Source organism: Nesoenas mayeri, assembly GCF_963082525.1.
Source record: "Nesoenas mayeri genome assembly, chromosome: 13".
In the NCBI taxonomy this organism is placed as follows: domain Eukaryota; kingdom Metazoa; phylum Chordata; class Aves; order Columbiformes; family Columbidae; genus Nesoenas; species Nesoenas mayeri.
In genome coordinates this window covers 8,424,023-8,442,744 of record NC_137550.1, presented here as the reverse complement: position 1 = coordinate 8,442,744, position 18,722 = coordinate 8,424,023, and the positions used below count along the sequence as shown (strand labels likewise).

Here is an 18,722-nt window from a genome sequence, read left to right as displayed (position 1 = left end):
TCTGTATATGTAGGCTTCATCTTTTGGGATGTATATGAATATGTGTGATGCCATCACTCGGTACTTCATTCACCATTCATCACTCTGAGACTGAGAGTGTTCTTTCCTTTCTCTGATTTTCATTAAAAAAATTCCTAAATTTTTTTGCCTTTGCTATCCAGGAAAGGGAAAACCACAAGCTCAGAGCAGTAAAGAAAATTGTGCCCGTGAAGAGCACAGGTAATAAACACATGCTGCAGTTCAAAGGAGATAATAGCAAAGGCAGTTACAGTGGAAGATCCAATAACAGCTGAAATGGAACACGGCTGGGGAAAAAAATATCTTTAAGCACTGCAGGCACTGATTCTGTCTGTCTGCCAGGGAAGCGGTCTCTGGTGCAGGATTTGATACCATGGATGTTATTAGATGTAGTTTCCCGTGACTCTTTCAGTCGTTAGCACTTCGAGACAATGCAGCTTTCTCTTCCCTGCTCTCAGACTGGGGAGTTCTCACCACCGTAAATGTTAGGAGAGGGCAACCAATGGTCCCAGATACCAAAACAGCTTTTGACGATTAAGACATACAAGCATTTTCCTCTGTCAATAAACATCTGCTGAGGTTTTCTCATCATATGTGAGATATCTATGGTACAGTTCGCATAAGCTGCCTGAGTTAAGGTTTCGACTGAGATCAGCTGAGGAGTGGCAGTTCAGTGATTTCTTCTGCTGTTTCAAGCACTGAGAGGGTAGAATTCAAGTCTGAAAACATGATGGCTGCAAGGATATTTCAAATTATGTCAAGCTGTAGTGATGGAGAGTGATAATCTGTCCTAGCTGGGTTTTCCCAACAAAGGACATCCAACTCACCAAGTGTCGGTCTGGTGTTGTCCTCCTAGTAGTTTGAAAGAAACCTTTGCTTAAGTTCATCAAGTAAACACAACTTTTTTCCTGTCTTAGTATTTTGCTAACTACAGATGGATTTATGGTAATAAAATGGCAAAACATCAATTGTAAGATGGGCAGGATCATTTAAATCAGAATAGGGAAGTTTTAACAGAGCTTTGTTATTGTAGGATATATTTAGTAGCTTGTACAGCCGTATACTTGAAAGACGTGTAACACTGGAGAGTAGGATTCCATCTTAAGACTAGTAATATTCAGTCTTTATCTCCCTGACATAATTTTATAATAAAATTAGAATGAAAGATAAATCTTAACTGTGATTAAAATTGGAGCCAGATGGATGTATTTGGCTTGCTTTCATATATTTATGCTGCACGATGACTTAAAATGTTTGGCTCTGTGCCTGAGCCCAGTAATATGCAAGAGTTTCTCATGTTTGATAGATGGATCAGAATTTCTGTAACTGAAAATCTAGAAGGAATTAGATTTTAAAGTCTTAGGAAAATGCCTTTGTTTCAAAAACAGTTGTTAAACTAGAATATTTTAAACTACAGAGTAAATTAATCTGTCAATTAACAGACTTGCAAATCCAAATTTTGTTCTAGAAAAAATAAAATCTTCTGCACTTTTTGACTTAGAGACGTATATTCGAACCATCAAAGTGACAATATGTCTTTGGTGGAAAGAGAGGATTTATGATCGATCCAATAAACTCGTATGTGATGCTGGAACCAGACAGCCAAGGGCACAGTGAGGGAAAGAAAACTTTTGGAGTCTTTCACGGCTGATCAGACGCTTTCATTATTGGTTGGACTCATGCAAACCACAGTTCAGAAATTCCTGCCATGGACTTACCAGAATTAAAATGATTGTTAGAAACCAGATTCTGTTGCAGCTGGTAGGTAGATGGATACTCAGGCAGATGAGACCCTCAGTATTAATAGTATATGCAAAATGCAAAGACGCAAATAAAAAGTCCATTTTCTCAAACCATTTGTCAAAATTAAGCTTGTATCATTGCTGCATTTCATCTCTTTGCAGAAATAGAAATACTGCTAAGTTTTGTTGTTTATCTTCATTTGTTATGTGCATCCTTATTTTAATATTTTTCTGTTTTGTTTGGGTTTTTTTTATTTTTAATTTATAAACTTGTTTCTCATTCTTTTCCATATTACTGATTCTTCTTTTCATTTGATTTGTTGGGGTTTTTTTCTTAATATTGTGCTTCTAAGACCAAATTTGAGATCAGGAGTTGAATAATACATTTATAGTACTTTCAGCTGTTAGGCAGAGTGGGAAACTTACATATATTTTCCATCCAGTTAGTTATTCTTCCAGTTTTCAGAAAATCATGTTATCCAGAAGCACACTTGTCTTATAAACCTGTTTGCTTTTAAATCCTCCTAACATTTTAGTAGCCAAAAAGCTTCTATTTTGGAAAAATAGTGAATTAAACAAACTATGTTAGCATAAAAATGATCCACAGAAAATACTTTGTCATTCTAATCAACCTAGGGAAATTGATAATGAAAAAGAAACTCTTGTTCACATCTAAATTATATCATTATCGTAGAAATTGTATCAAACTACTTAAAAAAAAATGCTTGAATGCTAAAGAAATACACTAAATTTAGTCAGCTGGCACATGGAAAAAGGAATCTCTGGCTTTATGGGTCAGACAGAATTTAACCCACAATCCAGAGAGTGCGTTTCTGTGTTTTCTGACAATAATGTACGGTGACAAGGCCAAAGTGCTGGTGCTTTGTAGTCAGTTTTTTGTAGTATTTCTGATTTAATGGCCTACAACCATGTTCTCCTGACCCTGTAGTAGCAAATGAATACTGCACATTCGTACCTTGCAGCCAATAGTGCCATAAAATCGTATTCATTAAAACTTTGGTGTCCGAATCTTCTTGTTGGTTGTTGTTACCAAACTACACTCCATGTTTTCTTTTTAAGGCATTTGAAATTAATGTTTCTTGAAACCATGAGATTCCCTCATTACTTTACCACGTGATTTTCGAGGTCAGATAGGTCTTACCGTTTAACTGACAGATATGTGATGTTTTATTTATATTAATAATATTTCTAGTTTTACTAAAGCATACTAGTCCATTTAAAAAGTGCATGTTAATTCCAAAACATGTGTTTAATGAATGAGCAAGTTTTTACAGGACAGAGTTGAAAAATAAATCCGTAATCTGCTATACAATAAGAAGTAACTTCACCCAAGTCAGTGGTACTTTCCTTCAGATCGGTATAGTGAAGAGAAGAATCTGGCATACATGATGTTTAATTGATCCTGAATGATATTGTTTCATCTTGAATTGTTTCCAGGAGATTTAAGGCCTGTTTCTATGCCTACTGAGTACAGCTGGATAGGGGAGTCAAAGGAACAAAACATGTACAAGAGGGGAAGCAGAGGTGAGTATTTTTTTCTTCTCTGCTGTTCTCTAAGGTTTTTTTTATTTGTTAGTTAAGCATGAAAAGATCATCACAGGAACCCAGTCTGTTTTTCTCGAGTGCCACGGAGAATATAAAAGAGCCCATTTACTATCTGCTTTTTTGTGTTTCTATTTCTGAAAATTTAAAAGTTTATTATTATAAAGAAACATAAACTTCAAGGGAAGAGGGACTTAAAATGTTCAGAGATACCTTAATAGCAATCAGCTTTTAATCTTCACAGTTCTAGAAAACAATAAGTGATGTTGTAGATGTAAGATGATGTCCTTTGAGACACATTTTGATTGGTATGGATGAATATTTGAAACCAGAGTCAGCAATTGTACTGTCACTGTTCAGACCAGCAGTCCTGATCATTTCTATTGATTCCAGTGGGAATTATGAGCTTTGGAAGAAGCATGGTGATAGCAAAGTTCCTTCTTTCCTTTTTTCCCCTCTTCTAGAAAGTGATTATAAGAATATTCTTTTAATATGCAAATATGTTTATTATTATGCCAACTGTTAAAGATTCTTAAATACTATTTTTCAGAATCTTTCAGGCACATTGTGGGTAGCTGAGAGGAGTTCAAACCTGACTTCTTATAATACGACAAAATTGAATGATACTCTTGAAAATTAATACAGGATTTTAAACTTTTTCAGTAATCTTCCCTTCTAAGAGAAAATTAATTTCATTTAAGGCACAAGTCTTTTCTGGTTAATTACAAATCTTTTGATTTTTCAGTGCAAGCCCTCACAATTCACTTGACTACTTCCAGTTTAACTGTTCCAACTGATGATCTTTGGCCTTTCACTGAAACTTTTGGCTGTATTTCTATTTTCTTTGTTACATAAGCCATACAATGTGGACTAGTTTCACACTATCTGTCACACAAGGACCTGGTTATGCATCATTGTCTTTCCTGGGCCCAGGTTTTCTGCCAAATACTTGGTTTGTTCTTGTTTGTAGAGGAAAGAGCCTCAGATAAAGTGGGGAATGAACAAAACTGACAATAAAGATGCAGCCAAAATGGTTCTCTGTTTGTTTCCTTATACTAATATTTCTTTTTTCTTTCTTTTCCCTCCAACAACTGACTCTGAGAATTCACTCCTGCGGTATCTGAGTGATGACAAGATACTGGTTATCCAAGAAGAACCTTTGACACAAAAAGACAACAAAAGGGACACAGGTCGTAGGTCAAGAAAAAAGGGCAAAAACACAAGTAATCCAAACTACCCTATTAGTCCATCTGTGTTGACATCTACTATTAATGTTAGGCTTGAACCTGGACAGCAAGATGTCTTGAATTTCTCACTCGCAGAAAACAATACAGTTCCACTTTATCACGTAAGTACATAACAAAAAACCTTATCTATAAAGTACATGGGAAAACACTAACGTGTTTTCCTTTTAGGATTGATACAAGTATAAAGGCACATTCTTGTACTTTGTGTTTTAATGTTGCGTTTTATAGTTCAAGAAAGTTGCTTAATGTCAGTATCACGATTAGCTTTCACATAAAACCAGTCTAAACAGAACAGAAAAATGCAAAACAACCACCATTTGCTATGAGATGTTTTAAGCAAAATAGTGCTCTTAATTACTCATTCTCACTGAGTTTAGTTTAATTTTACCATTCTTCTTTCAGAGGTTCATAAGGATCTCATACTCATCCTTTGGTAATAATTAATTATAGATTAGTTTATGTGCTTTAATATTTCCACTTCAATCACTATGTCTTATAAAAATAGACAAGCTTAATGGAGTTACTGTTTATTTCAATTGCAATACCAAGGCCACAAGCTATTCATGTGAATTTGTTAATACATTTGGACTAATATTTTGGACTAATTTAACACCTGGAGTTCATTAAGAAATCAGATCTGCTGTCCTTCTAACCTACAATGACAAAAGTCATAACTTCAGAGGAAAATATAAGGAGGCAGATGTTGGGTAACAATCTCATCAAAGGAGTCAGAAGTTGATAGTCCTGAAGTGGACTTTCTTTCAAAAATAAAAATGGCAGTTCTCTTGAAGATTATGCACCACGTTTTCACCATGATTGCAGAACCGAAATGATATTACCTTGTATGATTTCCATTCTGTCACATGAGCTTTGTGTTCTGTATAGCAGTTTGCAAATCACTCTGTACAGAAAAACAAGTTGTTGCACATTGTAGAAATATTGTTTGGTCTCAAAAGGCAATTTTAAGTTACTTTTGTCAACTGTTTTCTTATTGTAGCTTACAGTTACTAGGAGCAGTTCTTCATTCTTCGACTTTCCTAGTATATTAAAAGAAATGCAACTATCTGAAACAGATATGATAAATATGAATTTTAATATGATATTGTATGATAATAAATATGAAAAAGAACCTAATGACATAAACTGCCAACTGTAAACAGCCTGAAGGAAATGCAGGAAACTCGAACAATGCGATATCATGGGAGGATGCTGCAACATGGGTAGACCAACATGCAGTGGTTGGTCAACCCAAAAAGTCAGTCCATTACCTGTTGCAGAAACTCTATTGTAATGTGCAGTAATTACAGAGGAGGACATGTGTAAAGTGATTATTCATGGACTGACAGAGTAGTATAAGTTCTTTATCACCACAAATTTTCTAAACAACATTAGAGACAGACCTTTGCCGTCCTTCAGGAGAAAGTCATAGGAATTGGAATATCTCAGGCACTTAGTCAACTGTCTCTGAATATACAAGAGGAACTGAGTCAACAAATGTACAATAGTTGCTGACAGAGGTTTTGAGGGTTCTTGCCAGTACAGAATCATTCGTATTAACATCTTTCCACTTTGAATACTGAAAGAATTCTGTAAAGCAAAGCAAAAAATTGTTTGGCATATCTATCCTGAAAGACAGCTAAATGTTAAATATCAAAGAATATTTAATGGTACTTTGGTATCCAAAAGGAAGAGCAAAGTAACAGTTGTGTTCCTAGGTAGAAACTTAGGTTTTAAGTAGATAATTTCATTTCCTTAATACCTAAAGGCATTATCAGGAATTTCATGAGCATTCCAATATATTTAATTTGGATAATGTGATCTTATGCTATCAAGAATTTATTCTACAGCAAGACTAAGGTTAATCAAAAGAAGATCCTTCAAAACTTCACCTAGCCAAATTACCATAAACCAGCTTTTGCTACTTTCGTATTATAAATATATATATATATATATTTGTCTGAGGGCAGCTTACCTTTCTTTGCTTGTCTAGTCTGTGTTTTGTTTTCTCAGCTGTCCGGAGGCAGTACTGTCAGATGATAAAACTGGGTTGGTTTTGTTGTTTTCCATGGAAGACAAAACTGCAGAACTGTTATAATCAAATTTCCATTAATTCCTATATGCTTAACACATGCCCAGAACAACTTTTGGATATAGGTCTAAATTTAAACCCAGGTAAATGCTTTGGAAAGTGGAGATCATGATGTTAAATAGCATCTTAATCAGCTTAACTAAAGGGAAAGCCATAGTGTCTTGTAAACACACAAGTACACACAAGTAGGGCATGATGGAAGGAGAAATTGAAAAACAGAGTGTCACTTAGCCATTGCTTTGTTTTCTAAGTGTACTTACACAAATGCATACCAAAAAAAAGGTACTTACTTAACAGTAGTTTAAATTACCAGACACAGACAAAAGAAGTTTTAGAAAATTGGTAATTGCATAGATTCACCACTAGATTAATGCTTTGGAAGGAATGTTAATTTGGAACCTAAAATTAAACCATTAGACTGATTTCATAAGTTGCTGTGAGGATGCAGATTTACTATATAAAATGGATATTGAGGTAATGCAATATTGGCAGCATGCCCAGGATATAAAATGATGCATCAAGCTATGTTGCAGTCAAGAAACACTGCCCGTTTTCAGGATATGTTTGTAACTCTAAGTTAATTGATATGCAGTTCTGTGATGTGTGTCAGAATCTGAGGAAGAATCAATTACAATTAACAAGGCTGTTACAATGAATTATTAATTAACAAAGTATTTCTTACAACATGACTTCCTATGTTTACTAATGCTTCACTTCTGAAGTGATATTGTTTACCAGATTAAGCCTAAAAATTGAGGTGTATGTAAATATCACAAAAGTTATATCCATTGTACATTGCTGAAATAGACTATTGGAACAGGCTCTGGGTTTACAGGAATGGAGTTAAAATCTGACTATGCTTTTATTTTGTATTACCAGAGCTCATTCTGAAAAAGTTAACTTATCAAGTAGGACTCCTGCACAGTAGACGAGATTTACAGGAGGAATTTTTCATTCTGCATTTTTCCCCATAAAACAAAACACAAAAAATGCTTGAATGCAAAACACTTTCCTTTAAACTGATGTTCCAGATATTTTAAAACTCCAGCAAACTGTGTTTTCTGCTGCTCAGTTACAGTTTGCGCTATGGGAAGCAGCTTCTGTCTAAAAGGAATATTGGAGCTCTTATTACAGCCCCCGTCTGAAAATCCACAATGTCGAGCTTGGCGGTTTTACTGCCTCAGATTTGCACGAGTTTCTGAAGCTCTGAAATTTAATTTGCTGGCTACTACATTAAATTCTCAAATAAGATAATGATCTCTCAACTGGTTTTACTTGGCAATAAATGTTCTGGGCCTATTATCTACAAAGTAATTGGGCATTTTGTTTTGTAGTATCATATATTAAGAAATTGGGTTATAAACTATTGAATCTTCTTATTTTTTTTGAATTAGAATTCAGTGTGTAGAACAGACTTAATTTTTAATGAATTTTAAGATAGATTCTTTCATTTGGATAACTCCCTACATAGTAAAAAAGAAATAAATAATGGCTGCTTTAGGGTAGTCATTGAGAATGTTATGGCAGCAGTCACTTTTTATTTTAAAGATTACTTGAAGCACCATAGTAGTTTAGGTTTAGTCATCACTTCACAACACTTGTTTAACTTGCTTTTTATTTTCTTCCTGCTGCTGCCAGGAAGTTGCTAATGGATGCCTTTTAGCCCAGAGTGATGGAAATGCTATTTAAATGTTCTTGGAGCTGCAGAAGGCAGCTTGACAAACGACATAATGTTTAATGGTACATGCTGAGAACTAAAATGTGTGCAAAACCAATATAGGTCTGGTTTTTCTGTAATACATGCATGCTGGGATGTGCCAGATGTTCCAGACACTTTTTTGGGATGATAAGCAATCTGAGGACTACTGTGATAAGTAAAATAATTAAGATAGTCTGGGGCAATCATATGTATTCAGTTCCATAGAACTGAAGGAGTCATCTTATTGCCAATTTTGTAGGAAAAGTGCTCATATTTTATCTTCCTGGTTTGCAGGAAGAAACAAAACTGTGCTGTCAAGGATGAGAATTACTTTCTTGAGAGTTTTATTTCCTTTCTCAGTTGCCGAATAAATTATATCTTTGCTTTTTATTTATGTACCTGTAATACGGCAAAGCTTCTTTCCCTACCTTGCAGGTATGTTGAAAAATTGCTCTGAGGATGATTATGTGGAATCTAGCTGCTCAGAAGAGCTAATAGAAGTCTTTCTAGCTTCTGTAGCTTCAAACTGCTTCAGTTTGATTATATTGATTATAAGTTTATTTTTTATTTTTACTGTGCCATAAGTGTCTACATGTATCTAGCTAGGACTGTAAGACAGAGTCCTCCATAGCAATGTCCAGTAATATATTTCTTTACAGTTCTGTTCAGACATGATTCTCAAAACTAAACTCTTCATTAATCTCTAAATAATTCAACAGGGAAATGGCATTTTACAGTACAAGTGAAAATAAAGGGAAAAAAACTATGACTGTCGTTGGTTTCTATGAATGACACTTATTTGCAGTAAGGAGAAGCAAGAAGGTAATTGGATTTGTGTGGGGTTTTAGTCCTGAGCAATTCATTCCATAAAGTATGTTCTGTCATATACTGAAAAGTTTTGCCTGTGAGTTCCACTGCACTAAGGAAGTGAAATTACCATCAAATCTGACCTTTTGGTACCCTTTCTACTTAGGCTATTATGCATAATGAAAACCACATATATAGGCTCTATAAGTTAGACTCAATTTAGCTCAAGTGTCTGCACAGTACAAACCAACGCTGGTTTCAGATGTACCTTTTCAGATCCAGAAGCACCCTAGAAATCAGTTGAGCTTAGTTCTGAAATATTATAATACTATATTTATATACTATATATGTGTTTAATACTGTGCTGCACCTGGATGTGGGTGCAGTGGGTCCATCAGTCCCTGCAGAGCGCTGTGCAGCTCAGCCGAGGTGCAGCATCTCCGTTACTTGTTGTGGACCTGTTTGGGCTGCAATTGCACAGGATTTTGGGAGAGATCCTGGAATCTAGTGTTGAACAGCCTGCAGTGGTCAGGGCTGAGGTATTTGTACTGCCCTGTGACACTCGCTTCAGCAATTCAACCCTGAGACAAGCTGCTTGTTTCCAAAGGGTTGGGCTACCTTGTTTGTTTTGAATTCTTTAAACTGATAGTTATATTAGGATGCTTTACAGCAAAGCAAATAGGAGGCTTTTGGATGTAACATTTTTCCAAAAATGGAACTTCCATTTTTAAAAAAAAGTTGCCACTTTCTCTGTTACCTGCTGTGTGCTGACATAATGTTCATAATGTACCACACGATTAAAAATTCTGCGTGGAGATTTTCCTTCTGTCATTAGCTAATTTTCTCACTTGTCATCTTGTTTTTTTCAGCATAAAAACTGAGTACCTCTGAACTATACGTGGATACAGCTTGCATGAGATTATTTCCTGTCTCTATTATCTCTCCCTTCAACGAGAGTGGAAGAAAAACCTAAAAGGCTGCTTTCGTTTTTAGCGCAGCACAATAATTTTGCAAGTGTATTCGATGGGTTAAACTTCAGCTCACTGAGCTAGAGAGAAAAGTAAAGCCCCTGGCAGCAAGGCGCCTGTTTCACTTTTGAACACACATAATGTAAGGAAATGCTCAGGATAATGAATATGTGAGTTAAGGAAGCAGGAGAAGAAATCACTTTTGTAGGGAATTCAACATCTGAGTATAAAAGAAGACAGTATTTTGTAACAAAGGTAAAAAAATCTTTGCATCTGAATTAAAGACATCTCAATGGAATAAATAGATTGCATTTGACCATTGAGATTACAAAGTCTCAAAATCAAACTATTCTAGTCTCATTACCAACTATTTTAGTCTCTTCCACCAGTAAGCAACAAATAAACAATGAGTTTTGAATGTTTTCACACTATTTCTGCAGTTCAGCCTTCTTTTGTTTTCTGTGACTTATGTGCTTTCTTTACTCCTTTGGAGAAAATACTTCTTTTTATTATGAAATCCTGACTCAAGGAAACAATATTTTGTTGTTAGAAATTTCAGTTAAATAGCAGTTCCTACAGAATTTGCTTTGGGAGGAGATCATCAGATCTGCTTGTTAGACTGCATAGGCCTTATTGTCCTTTTGTTTCTACTTGTGTAAGTCAGAAGTAGATCCACTAAAATCCCTAGAGCTACATAAATGTGAGGCTGACTCTAAAGAAGGCTGATAGGTGCCAGTGACCTGAATTTCACAGAATTTGTGCTTTATAGACTGTGACAGCATGACAAGACTTGTGCCTCCTGAGCCTCCCACATGTCTACTAGTCATGAAAGTGGCCTTTTAGTAAGATGAAGTAAAGTTTTATTCTGGTATCAAGGATACAGCGATTTCCCTTAACGGGAACATAACACTGTTGAGAAGCACTCGCTCAAATAAAACATTTATAGGGTTGCTGAAACTGCAGATAATCTACTTCATATAAGTCATTGTCGCTGTTGTATCTGTACATACAATTACAATTGCACAAGGGAATTAATTAGAGCTATATTGACACATGTATAGAAATGTCAGTGTTTGGGTTTTTTCCATATACACTATTACAAATCCTATTATAAGGTTGGTATTTCAAGCCGGGAACTAGATTGTACTTCAATGATACCTTCTTTGGGGATAAAAATTCAGTCAAGTATAAAGTCATACATACGTATGTATACGTAATCCCTAGTGTCCATACTGGTAATAATATGTAAGTCATTAATGAGTTGGTCAGGAGCAGAGATTCTGTCTTAATAAATTACATATTGATTAAAAAAAGGTCATAAATATGTTTGGTTGCTAGCATTGTAATTATATTTAAAATCATTCAAGTACTTATATCTGCTGTTTTCTCCATCTCTGTATTCATACAGATATTCTTCTTTGCTCTCTTCTAAATGCAGTGAACTAATAATCAGTTACAATTTGCATAATTTACAACTAGGTAAAAACTCATACTTTTTCCCAATATTGTAGAACCATTGCAAAATTTCCCTAGTACAGACTACTCTTTAGTTAACTAGATTCAATTTTTCAATATCTTTGAAAACTAGTGCTCATCAATGCAAAAAAATTGTTGGTGTTGAAAGAAAGACCTATAAAACAAACCCATGTTTTGTGAACAGAAGCACATTTCACTCTGGTACGTCTTTTTCAGTCTAATATATGCGAGTTCACAATATCCAAACAGTTGTTTATAGTTGTACTAATGGAATATATCTGATCAAAAGGAATCTCAGAACCATGATCCAAGGTGATTGGCCCTGATATAGCTGTTCTTTGTGTGTTTGTTTGGAAGGAAATAAGTAACTGGGCTAGTTATGTAGTGGTATCAAAAAAGTGCTACAGGTGATGAAAAGATGATGGCCAGCCCAGTGTGAACAGCTTTGTCCCATTTGGTAGAGACAGTGAATAGACCCTGATGTGGAAAAGACTTTGCTTTTACTTCGGGAGCAGAAAAGAAAGGCTTCTCCTAATTAAGAAATAGAATGGGAAACACTTGAACTGACTAAATTATTTTTTCCCACTTTTAGTTGCTAAAATTAGGAACACTAGAAGGCAGAGGGATAGGAAACGAAAACCTTTGAGCCCTCTAGTATGAATAAATGTTATTTTTATGACAGTGTCATGGGTAGTTCTGCTGTCAAAGTTCTTTTACTTGGTTGACCACACAATATTTTCTAGGCTGTCCACAGAATTTTCAGGGATGATCAGATTGGTTCATTCATATCTCATAGTGCATTGACAGCAGCAGAAATTTGACATTTATGCAGCATTTTACTGAAGCTCTTCAAACAGATATTTTGCTGTGGGTGTATGCTGTTATCTCCTACAGTCTGCTTCAAGAAAATATGAATATTTCTACATGGTATATTTTCATTTTTGTAGGTTCTTTAGACTAGATTTCAGTGTATTCTAAGGGGGATTAAGTTGTTTATAGCTCTCAGGAAAGCCTGTTATAGTTTTGTGTACTCAGTTACTCAACGGGGAGCTCCTACCTTTGCCTGGTTTCAGCAAAGTATGTAGGAGAGCTCCCTGCTTTTATGTGTAGGGACAAAATTTCATTACTTTTCATCAGCTAAGTTCTCTTATTTGAATGGTGAAAACCTTTGATACTCTTATTTGCTAGGATATTTTAGCTGAATTAATTCCCAGAACAAGTAAAAGACTGTTTGTTTGTTTGTTTTAGTAGTAAATAGTATTTAACGCAGCAACAAGAATTACTTGTAAAATATGTAGCATCCTAATTCTTATGGCAGGTAAGAGATGGGAAAGCCTATAGAAGTGAAAACTTTTAAGTGTGCTCCATTTATGTGGTGTTGTGGATGGTCCATGACATGTTCTCTGGCCTGTGTGTGGGTTGAGTGTGGCAATGTTTTATTCAGAACACAAGCACATCACAGAATGTACCAGCTGCAAAATCGGGCAGAGCGCTCACTATTCTCCATTTTCAGCCCTAGGATCGTTACAATAATCATTATGAAACCTCATGTACTGATTTTAGTGATCCACTTTTGACTAGGTGTAGACTGTCAGCACCTCCATGTGCTTGATGGTTTGGAAAGAAATCTTTGCCCTTAATCCTAGTGTGTGTTCAACATGTTCCAGTGGCAGGCTGATTCTCCTTTGGATACAAGGAACATTTTTGATAATGGGAATGCTTAAGAGAAAAGAAGAACAAGTAGTTGTGTAGAGCAACATGGTCCTGCTCTGGGGGCAATGTCATTCTGATCTTAGGTTAGATAACTAGTCTAATCATATTAGATGCAAGCAGGTAACAAACAAGGCTCCTCAGATGTTTTAATATTACTGTAGTATCATCAATCTCTTCCAAAGTTGTTATTTTTTCTGAGGGTAACTTGATCATTAAGGGTTCAGGGTTTTTTTGCCTGCTTCAAGTGGCAAATCATCTGCTACCTATAGTAGAAAGGGTGTGGTAAAGATGCTAAATGATTCTGTGTGCAGACACAACAGGGGATATGCGAAGGAAGGAGGTGGCAAATGGTGTATTTGTCCCCTGAATGTTTTACAGCTTTCTGAGAAACGCGTGGTGTTAGGACATCCCCGCGCTGCAGCCGTGCGGTTGCGCGGATCCAGCAGACTTCCTGCCTGCTGCCCCTGCAACGTGCACTTTGTGCCCCGAGTCGTGTGTGATTTGACATCCCACAGGACGGCTAAAGTTGTGAGATTAACGCACACACATTATGCTTCCAAAAAACAATCTGTCTCCTATCTGATTGTTCAGAAAGCATGTAGTCAAAGATTTTTCAAGTGCAGGTTTCTGTGTTTATAAACAAATACACATGAAACCTCAGAGGAATAACCAGTGTAGCATCTCAAGTTAAGTAAAGCTATTTAAGTTTGGTGTTAAAGAAAGTTTTGAAAACAGGTTCATCATTGCTCTTAAAATCCTCCATAGTTCATTCTTATGAAATTCTATATTCTATATTGTAATATTTGTCCTTTACACTTCAAAAGACTCCCTTTCAAATATTAACATTTTTGCAACCATTGACATTCTAACAAATTTTTAGCTCCCTTCTTATCTTAAATGGCTTTGATCACAATTACCCAGCAGCTGAAACCGTAAGTGCAGATGTAAGTTGCTTTAAATATGATTTTGATTGTGAAATAACATTTAGTTAGAAATTGAAACAAATTTTCCATTTCCTTTTCCTTAGAGGCACAGAATGATTGCTGTGGTTTACGCCTGTGACTTCTTTCGCTGCAGACACTGCTCCGTTGCGTGCACCAAGGAAGTATAGTCTTGAGTTGTGCTTAACACTATTTGTTTTTCTTCTACAGAGAGCAGGGGAAACAGTCAGTGGAGATACTGAAAGGTAATTATTTCTGTTATTCTGTACGTAAATATATACATTATCTATGAATTACGTTCGCTTGTTTACTTTTAAAAATTTAGTTGCAATATTTGAGGAATAAATTTTCAGTGTTCAGTGATACTAGCTTTAATTACATTTAGTAAATGCCATATCTTTCATTCGCTAGCATCAAATATAAATAAAGATTACAAAGGTTGAAAAAATGTTTCAGATATAACTTTATTAAAAATTACGGGGGAAGGGGAATTATACTACTACAAAATAGATGATGTTTTCCCCCATTTATTTTTTTTTTACTTTTAAAATTTAGTATTTCACGATCACTGAGTGTGAAAAGTATAATGCATGTCTAGCATGATCTTTTGGAAATGACAGGCACAATTTTTCAATGAACATCTATGTGCTAATTCAGTCTGTACAAAAGTTACTGTTTATTTGTGGCTGCTAATTGACAAATACTAAGAATGAGGGCTTCAGTTTGTCCCTTGCAGTTGAATTTAATCAACTAATTCTAATGAAGAAAATAGTGATTTTGCCTTTCTTTCCTTTGCAGTTTATCTGATGAAGTATGCTCCTATTCTAGTTGCATCCAATAAGTCATATTAAAAGAATAAGTTTGAAATAACAGATACTTGGGTATCATAGAACATCATAATTTAGCCTAATTTGAATTTGTTAATATGGCTAATTATTCTTTTTTTTACATCTTTTCATCTTCTATATGGCCTAAACCTATTTAAGAAGCTAAAGCATGCACTGAATGTAAAATAATTAATTACAGTTCGAGTGCTTCCACAGAAGGATTTACATTAGACAATGATTTTTTTCAGTGGTATAAATACCACTCCATTACAGCTACAAGTCTTAGGTACAACATTAGCTGCTGATCACCAAGCACAAGTCAGTTTGTACCTCATTTTTCAGGATTCTCAGCATTTTGAGCTCTTACATCGCAGTTCATTTAAAAGGCAGTTGTAAGACAGAATTTAGGGGTGTTTCCACAAACGCAGGGTGCTGTGCGTGTTTCAAATGACATTTGGCAGAACCAAGTAGCACTGCTATCGCAGGCCAAAGTGAGCTAAAGATGGAGTCAAAAATAGTTTTTCTAGGGCAAAATTCTACTTCATCTTATAAAAGACAAGCTTGTCTCTCCATTGCCATCATTGTAGTAGTTCATTACTTCATCCTCCATTAACTCAACTAAAAATTGATTCTTATTTTTGCAATGAAGACTAGTCCTGCTTGGTGTTGAGTTCCAAGTCAGAGCCAAAGCAGCATCCACCTTGTATGGGGCAGGGGCTGTGTGGGGGGAAAAGTGTCTCATCGTCAGTCTCTTTTTTAAGCAAACAACTGGATTTCATCTTTTGGTCTTACCTCGTATATTGGAGTATTCAGCACGTTTTTTCTGTAATCTTATGTCTTTGCTGTTTTCACTTAATCTCCCAGCTCTGTCATGCCAGGTCCTATTGCCCCATTCTACCCTCACACTTGTTTCTCCTTAATTTTTATCACTCCCTCCCTCAGGTCTTCCTTACCTGACTTTCTGCTGCAGAAAGAAATCACAGACCCAAAAAAGTCATACTTTTCACCCTTTTTTGTCTCCCTTCTGCACACCCATAGTTTCTTGCAGTCACAAAGAAGAAATGCAGAGGAATTTTACTCTTCCCAGTGCAAAGCATGAAAAATTATTCGGAATGGGTTGCACATGCTCAGTTTGGCAGGGACATTACCATCCAGATGGAACATCCTTGGTGGACAGGACACAAGTCTCTACTGGACATCTGCCAAGAGATGTTTTCCAGGGACATAAGGCTTGATGAAATTTTGGCAAACTTTCACAGCAAAAGTCTATTCTTTTATATCCTTTTATAGAATGACTCTCCCTTTCTTAATCCTTCTCCCACATATTTTAAATTTCAGGTCCAAAAACATGACCATATTATATCTTTTCAATACATTGAAAAATGTTTCTAAAAGAGGCAGAATTATTACCTCTTGCTCCTAATAACCTTATTTCAAGTGGCTTAAATGACCTAAAATCAAAATATTTCAGCATGCAATCATCTGAGATGGGCACTGGTAGAAAGTTTTAATCACATATAGTTAGGTTGTGGGGAGCTGGAGACAAACTCTTTAGATAGATTCACATATTTGGATGAAATAGCTTTGTCTGCATTAACTGTACAGTTGACTGTGCAATTTCCGTGACATAATTTCATCCTGGTTTTTTTAATAGAAAAAAAAAGCCTAAAACCAGAAGAAAATTGCTTCTTGCACATAGTAGAATGTGCCACAAGCTGCAGGGAATAGTTGCCAAAAACACTAGCAACTGCGTGAGAAACTTGAGACTACAGAATGTTACTATGAATATCTAGCTCTCAAAACTCTTCAAATTAGTCGAATGTAAAGCAAGTCTAGCAGCTTTGTTTTTTTCAGCCTTCACAGAACAAAAGCCAGGTATTTCTGCATCACAACACTTGTTTCTTCTGCACTCCTTTGGCACATCCACATCACGTGTTTGGCCCAGCGCTATGCACAGGGCTGGACTTTCACCATCCGTGCATCCTCGATATAAGATACTGTCCATTCACGTGGTAAACTCTGCCTCTGTCTGCCAAACACAGAAAATCCGAGCTCTGCTTTTCATCACTCTTGTGGCTGGAAAAGTGGGGCAGCCATGGGTGGGTTGTGACTTTTCACTTCTGAGCGGGTGTCACGATTTTGGAAATTACACTCTGCAGCTGGGAGTAGAATCACTAAATATGTGTGTGTGTGTGTGTTCTGAGGTTCTAGGAAAGTAAACTAAATTAAACACTTCCTGAAGAAACAGCTGATTTATTTTCCTTTTTTTATCAGAAGCGGTTTACCCTCTTTGTTATTGTTTCACAAATGAGAAAGTGGTGATGGGCACTGGACATGTAGTGGTTACTGCAGCTTTTCTGCAAACAAACATCTGACTATATGTTTAGCTGTGTTCGCTGTGCTTTTTCATCCTCGTTTTACTTTAGGAGAAGTTTTTTTTCTAGTATTAAGAAAGCTTGACACCTGCAGATTCCAGACACGTGTGTAATGTAACCATGACGCCATTCCGGAGACCGTGGGTTTGAAAATCTCCTCCGCTTAGACAACCACGCAGGCCTGCCAGGGAAACAATGGGCAGAGAAGAATTGTATCATTCATGCATTGCATAACTGCTAGTTGAATAAACAGGTTTTGTGACTATTTGCACTTAGTTTCCACATGAAAATACTGCTCAGGTTCTTTTTTATAACTCATTTTGTCTTTGTAACTGTTAATGCTTAAAATCTGTTTAAATCATGTCCACAGTGGCATGTTTTGGAATTTATTTTTTTTTTTTTAATTGTGATTAATGACAAGAGTTATGAAGAGATAAATATTTTGAAAATAACATTTAGTGTTGACATTGTTTTATCAGCTTTGCATGTATTGATACACCTGTACGGCAGCAACTGCAGAACCGTCCAGATGCATCTGAGCTCTCTGGGCGATGTTTGAAGCACCAACAGCCTGTAGCGCAGTGCTGAGCTGGCAGCTGAGCCAGCGTGGAGCTGAGACGGGATTTGAGATCTCCCCACAAAATACTCAATAATTAATTTGCACTGAGCATTTTCTTGTTGTGACAAGAATACGTTGCATAAGCTATGGAGTTTTTAATAACCTAAATATAAATCATGAATCCAGGCAAGGTAGTTAAAAATGCATTCCTGTGACCAGGTAGATAAATCCAAATTGCTACGTATGTGTTCTTGTGAACCAGCCATAAGAATTTTCACATAAGGTACAATTCTTTTCCGCACAACTGTATTTTCTAAAGTTTTGGTCTAGGCCATTATAACTATATTGCTGCACATGCCTTTCCCCTCCCTTAACTTTTTTCCCTTTCACTTCTGTAACAACTGTTTTCCTTAGAAAAAAGGTGAGGAATAACTCAACCAAACGTGATACAGATTATTTGAACCAGAATAGACAGTGTACTAGGATTTCTCTGTGTCTGAACTAATTTGTTGTGTCACTTTCACACAGAGAATTTTCTTGTCTAAAGAGAAGAAAAGGTCAGCGCTTCTTCTGTGATCTGTAGATCTGAATATCTGATGAATAACTAGATTTGGGGAGAGGTATTTGATAGGCACAAAATCTTAAAAACGAAACAAAACTCTTCCCAAATAAAAGAAATTAAGCTTGTATGTTAGAGG

The 18,722-nt window shown here is 36.0% G+C and overlaps 1 protein-coding gene across 1 annotated transcript in view; it reads left to right on the top strand.

The window, feature by feature from the left end:
- The window catches only part of LOC308045506 (connector enhancer of kinase suppressor of ras 2-like), a gene marked incomplete at both ends in the record, with an annotated part of 166,383 nt that overhangs the window by 121,638 nt on the left and 26,023 nt on the right, over positions 1 to 18,722 (top strand). The window contains 3 exons of the mRNA XM_080352812.1: positions 3,219 to 3,305; positions 4,418 to 4,671; positions 14,474 to 14,508. Of these exons, the coding sequence (XP_080208938.1) occupies positions 3,219 to 3,305; positions 4,418 to 4,671; positions 14,474 to 14,508 (376 nt within the window). The remainder of the gene's footprint in view (positions 1 to 3,218; positions 3,306 to 4,417; positions 4,672 to 14,473; positions 14,509 to 18,722) is intronic.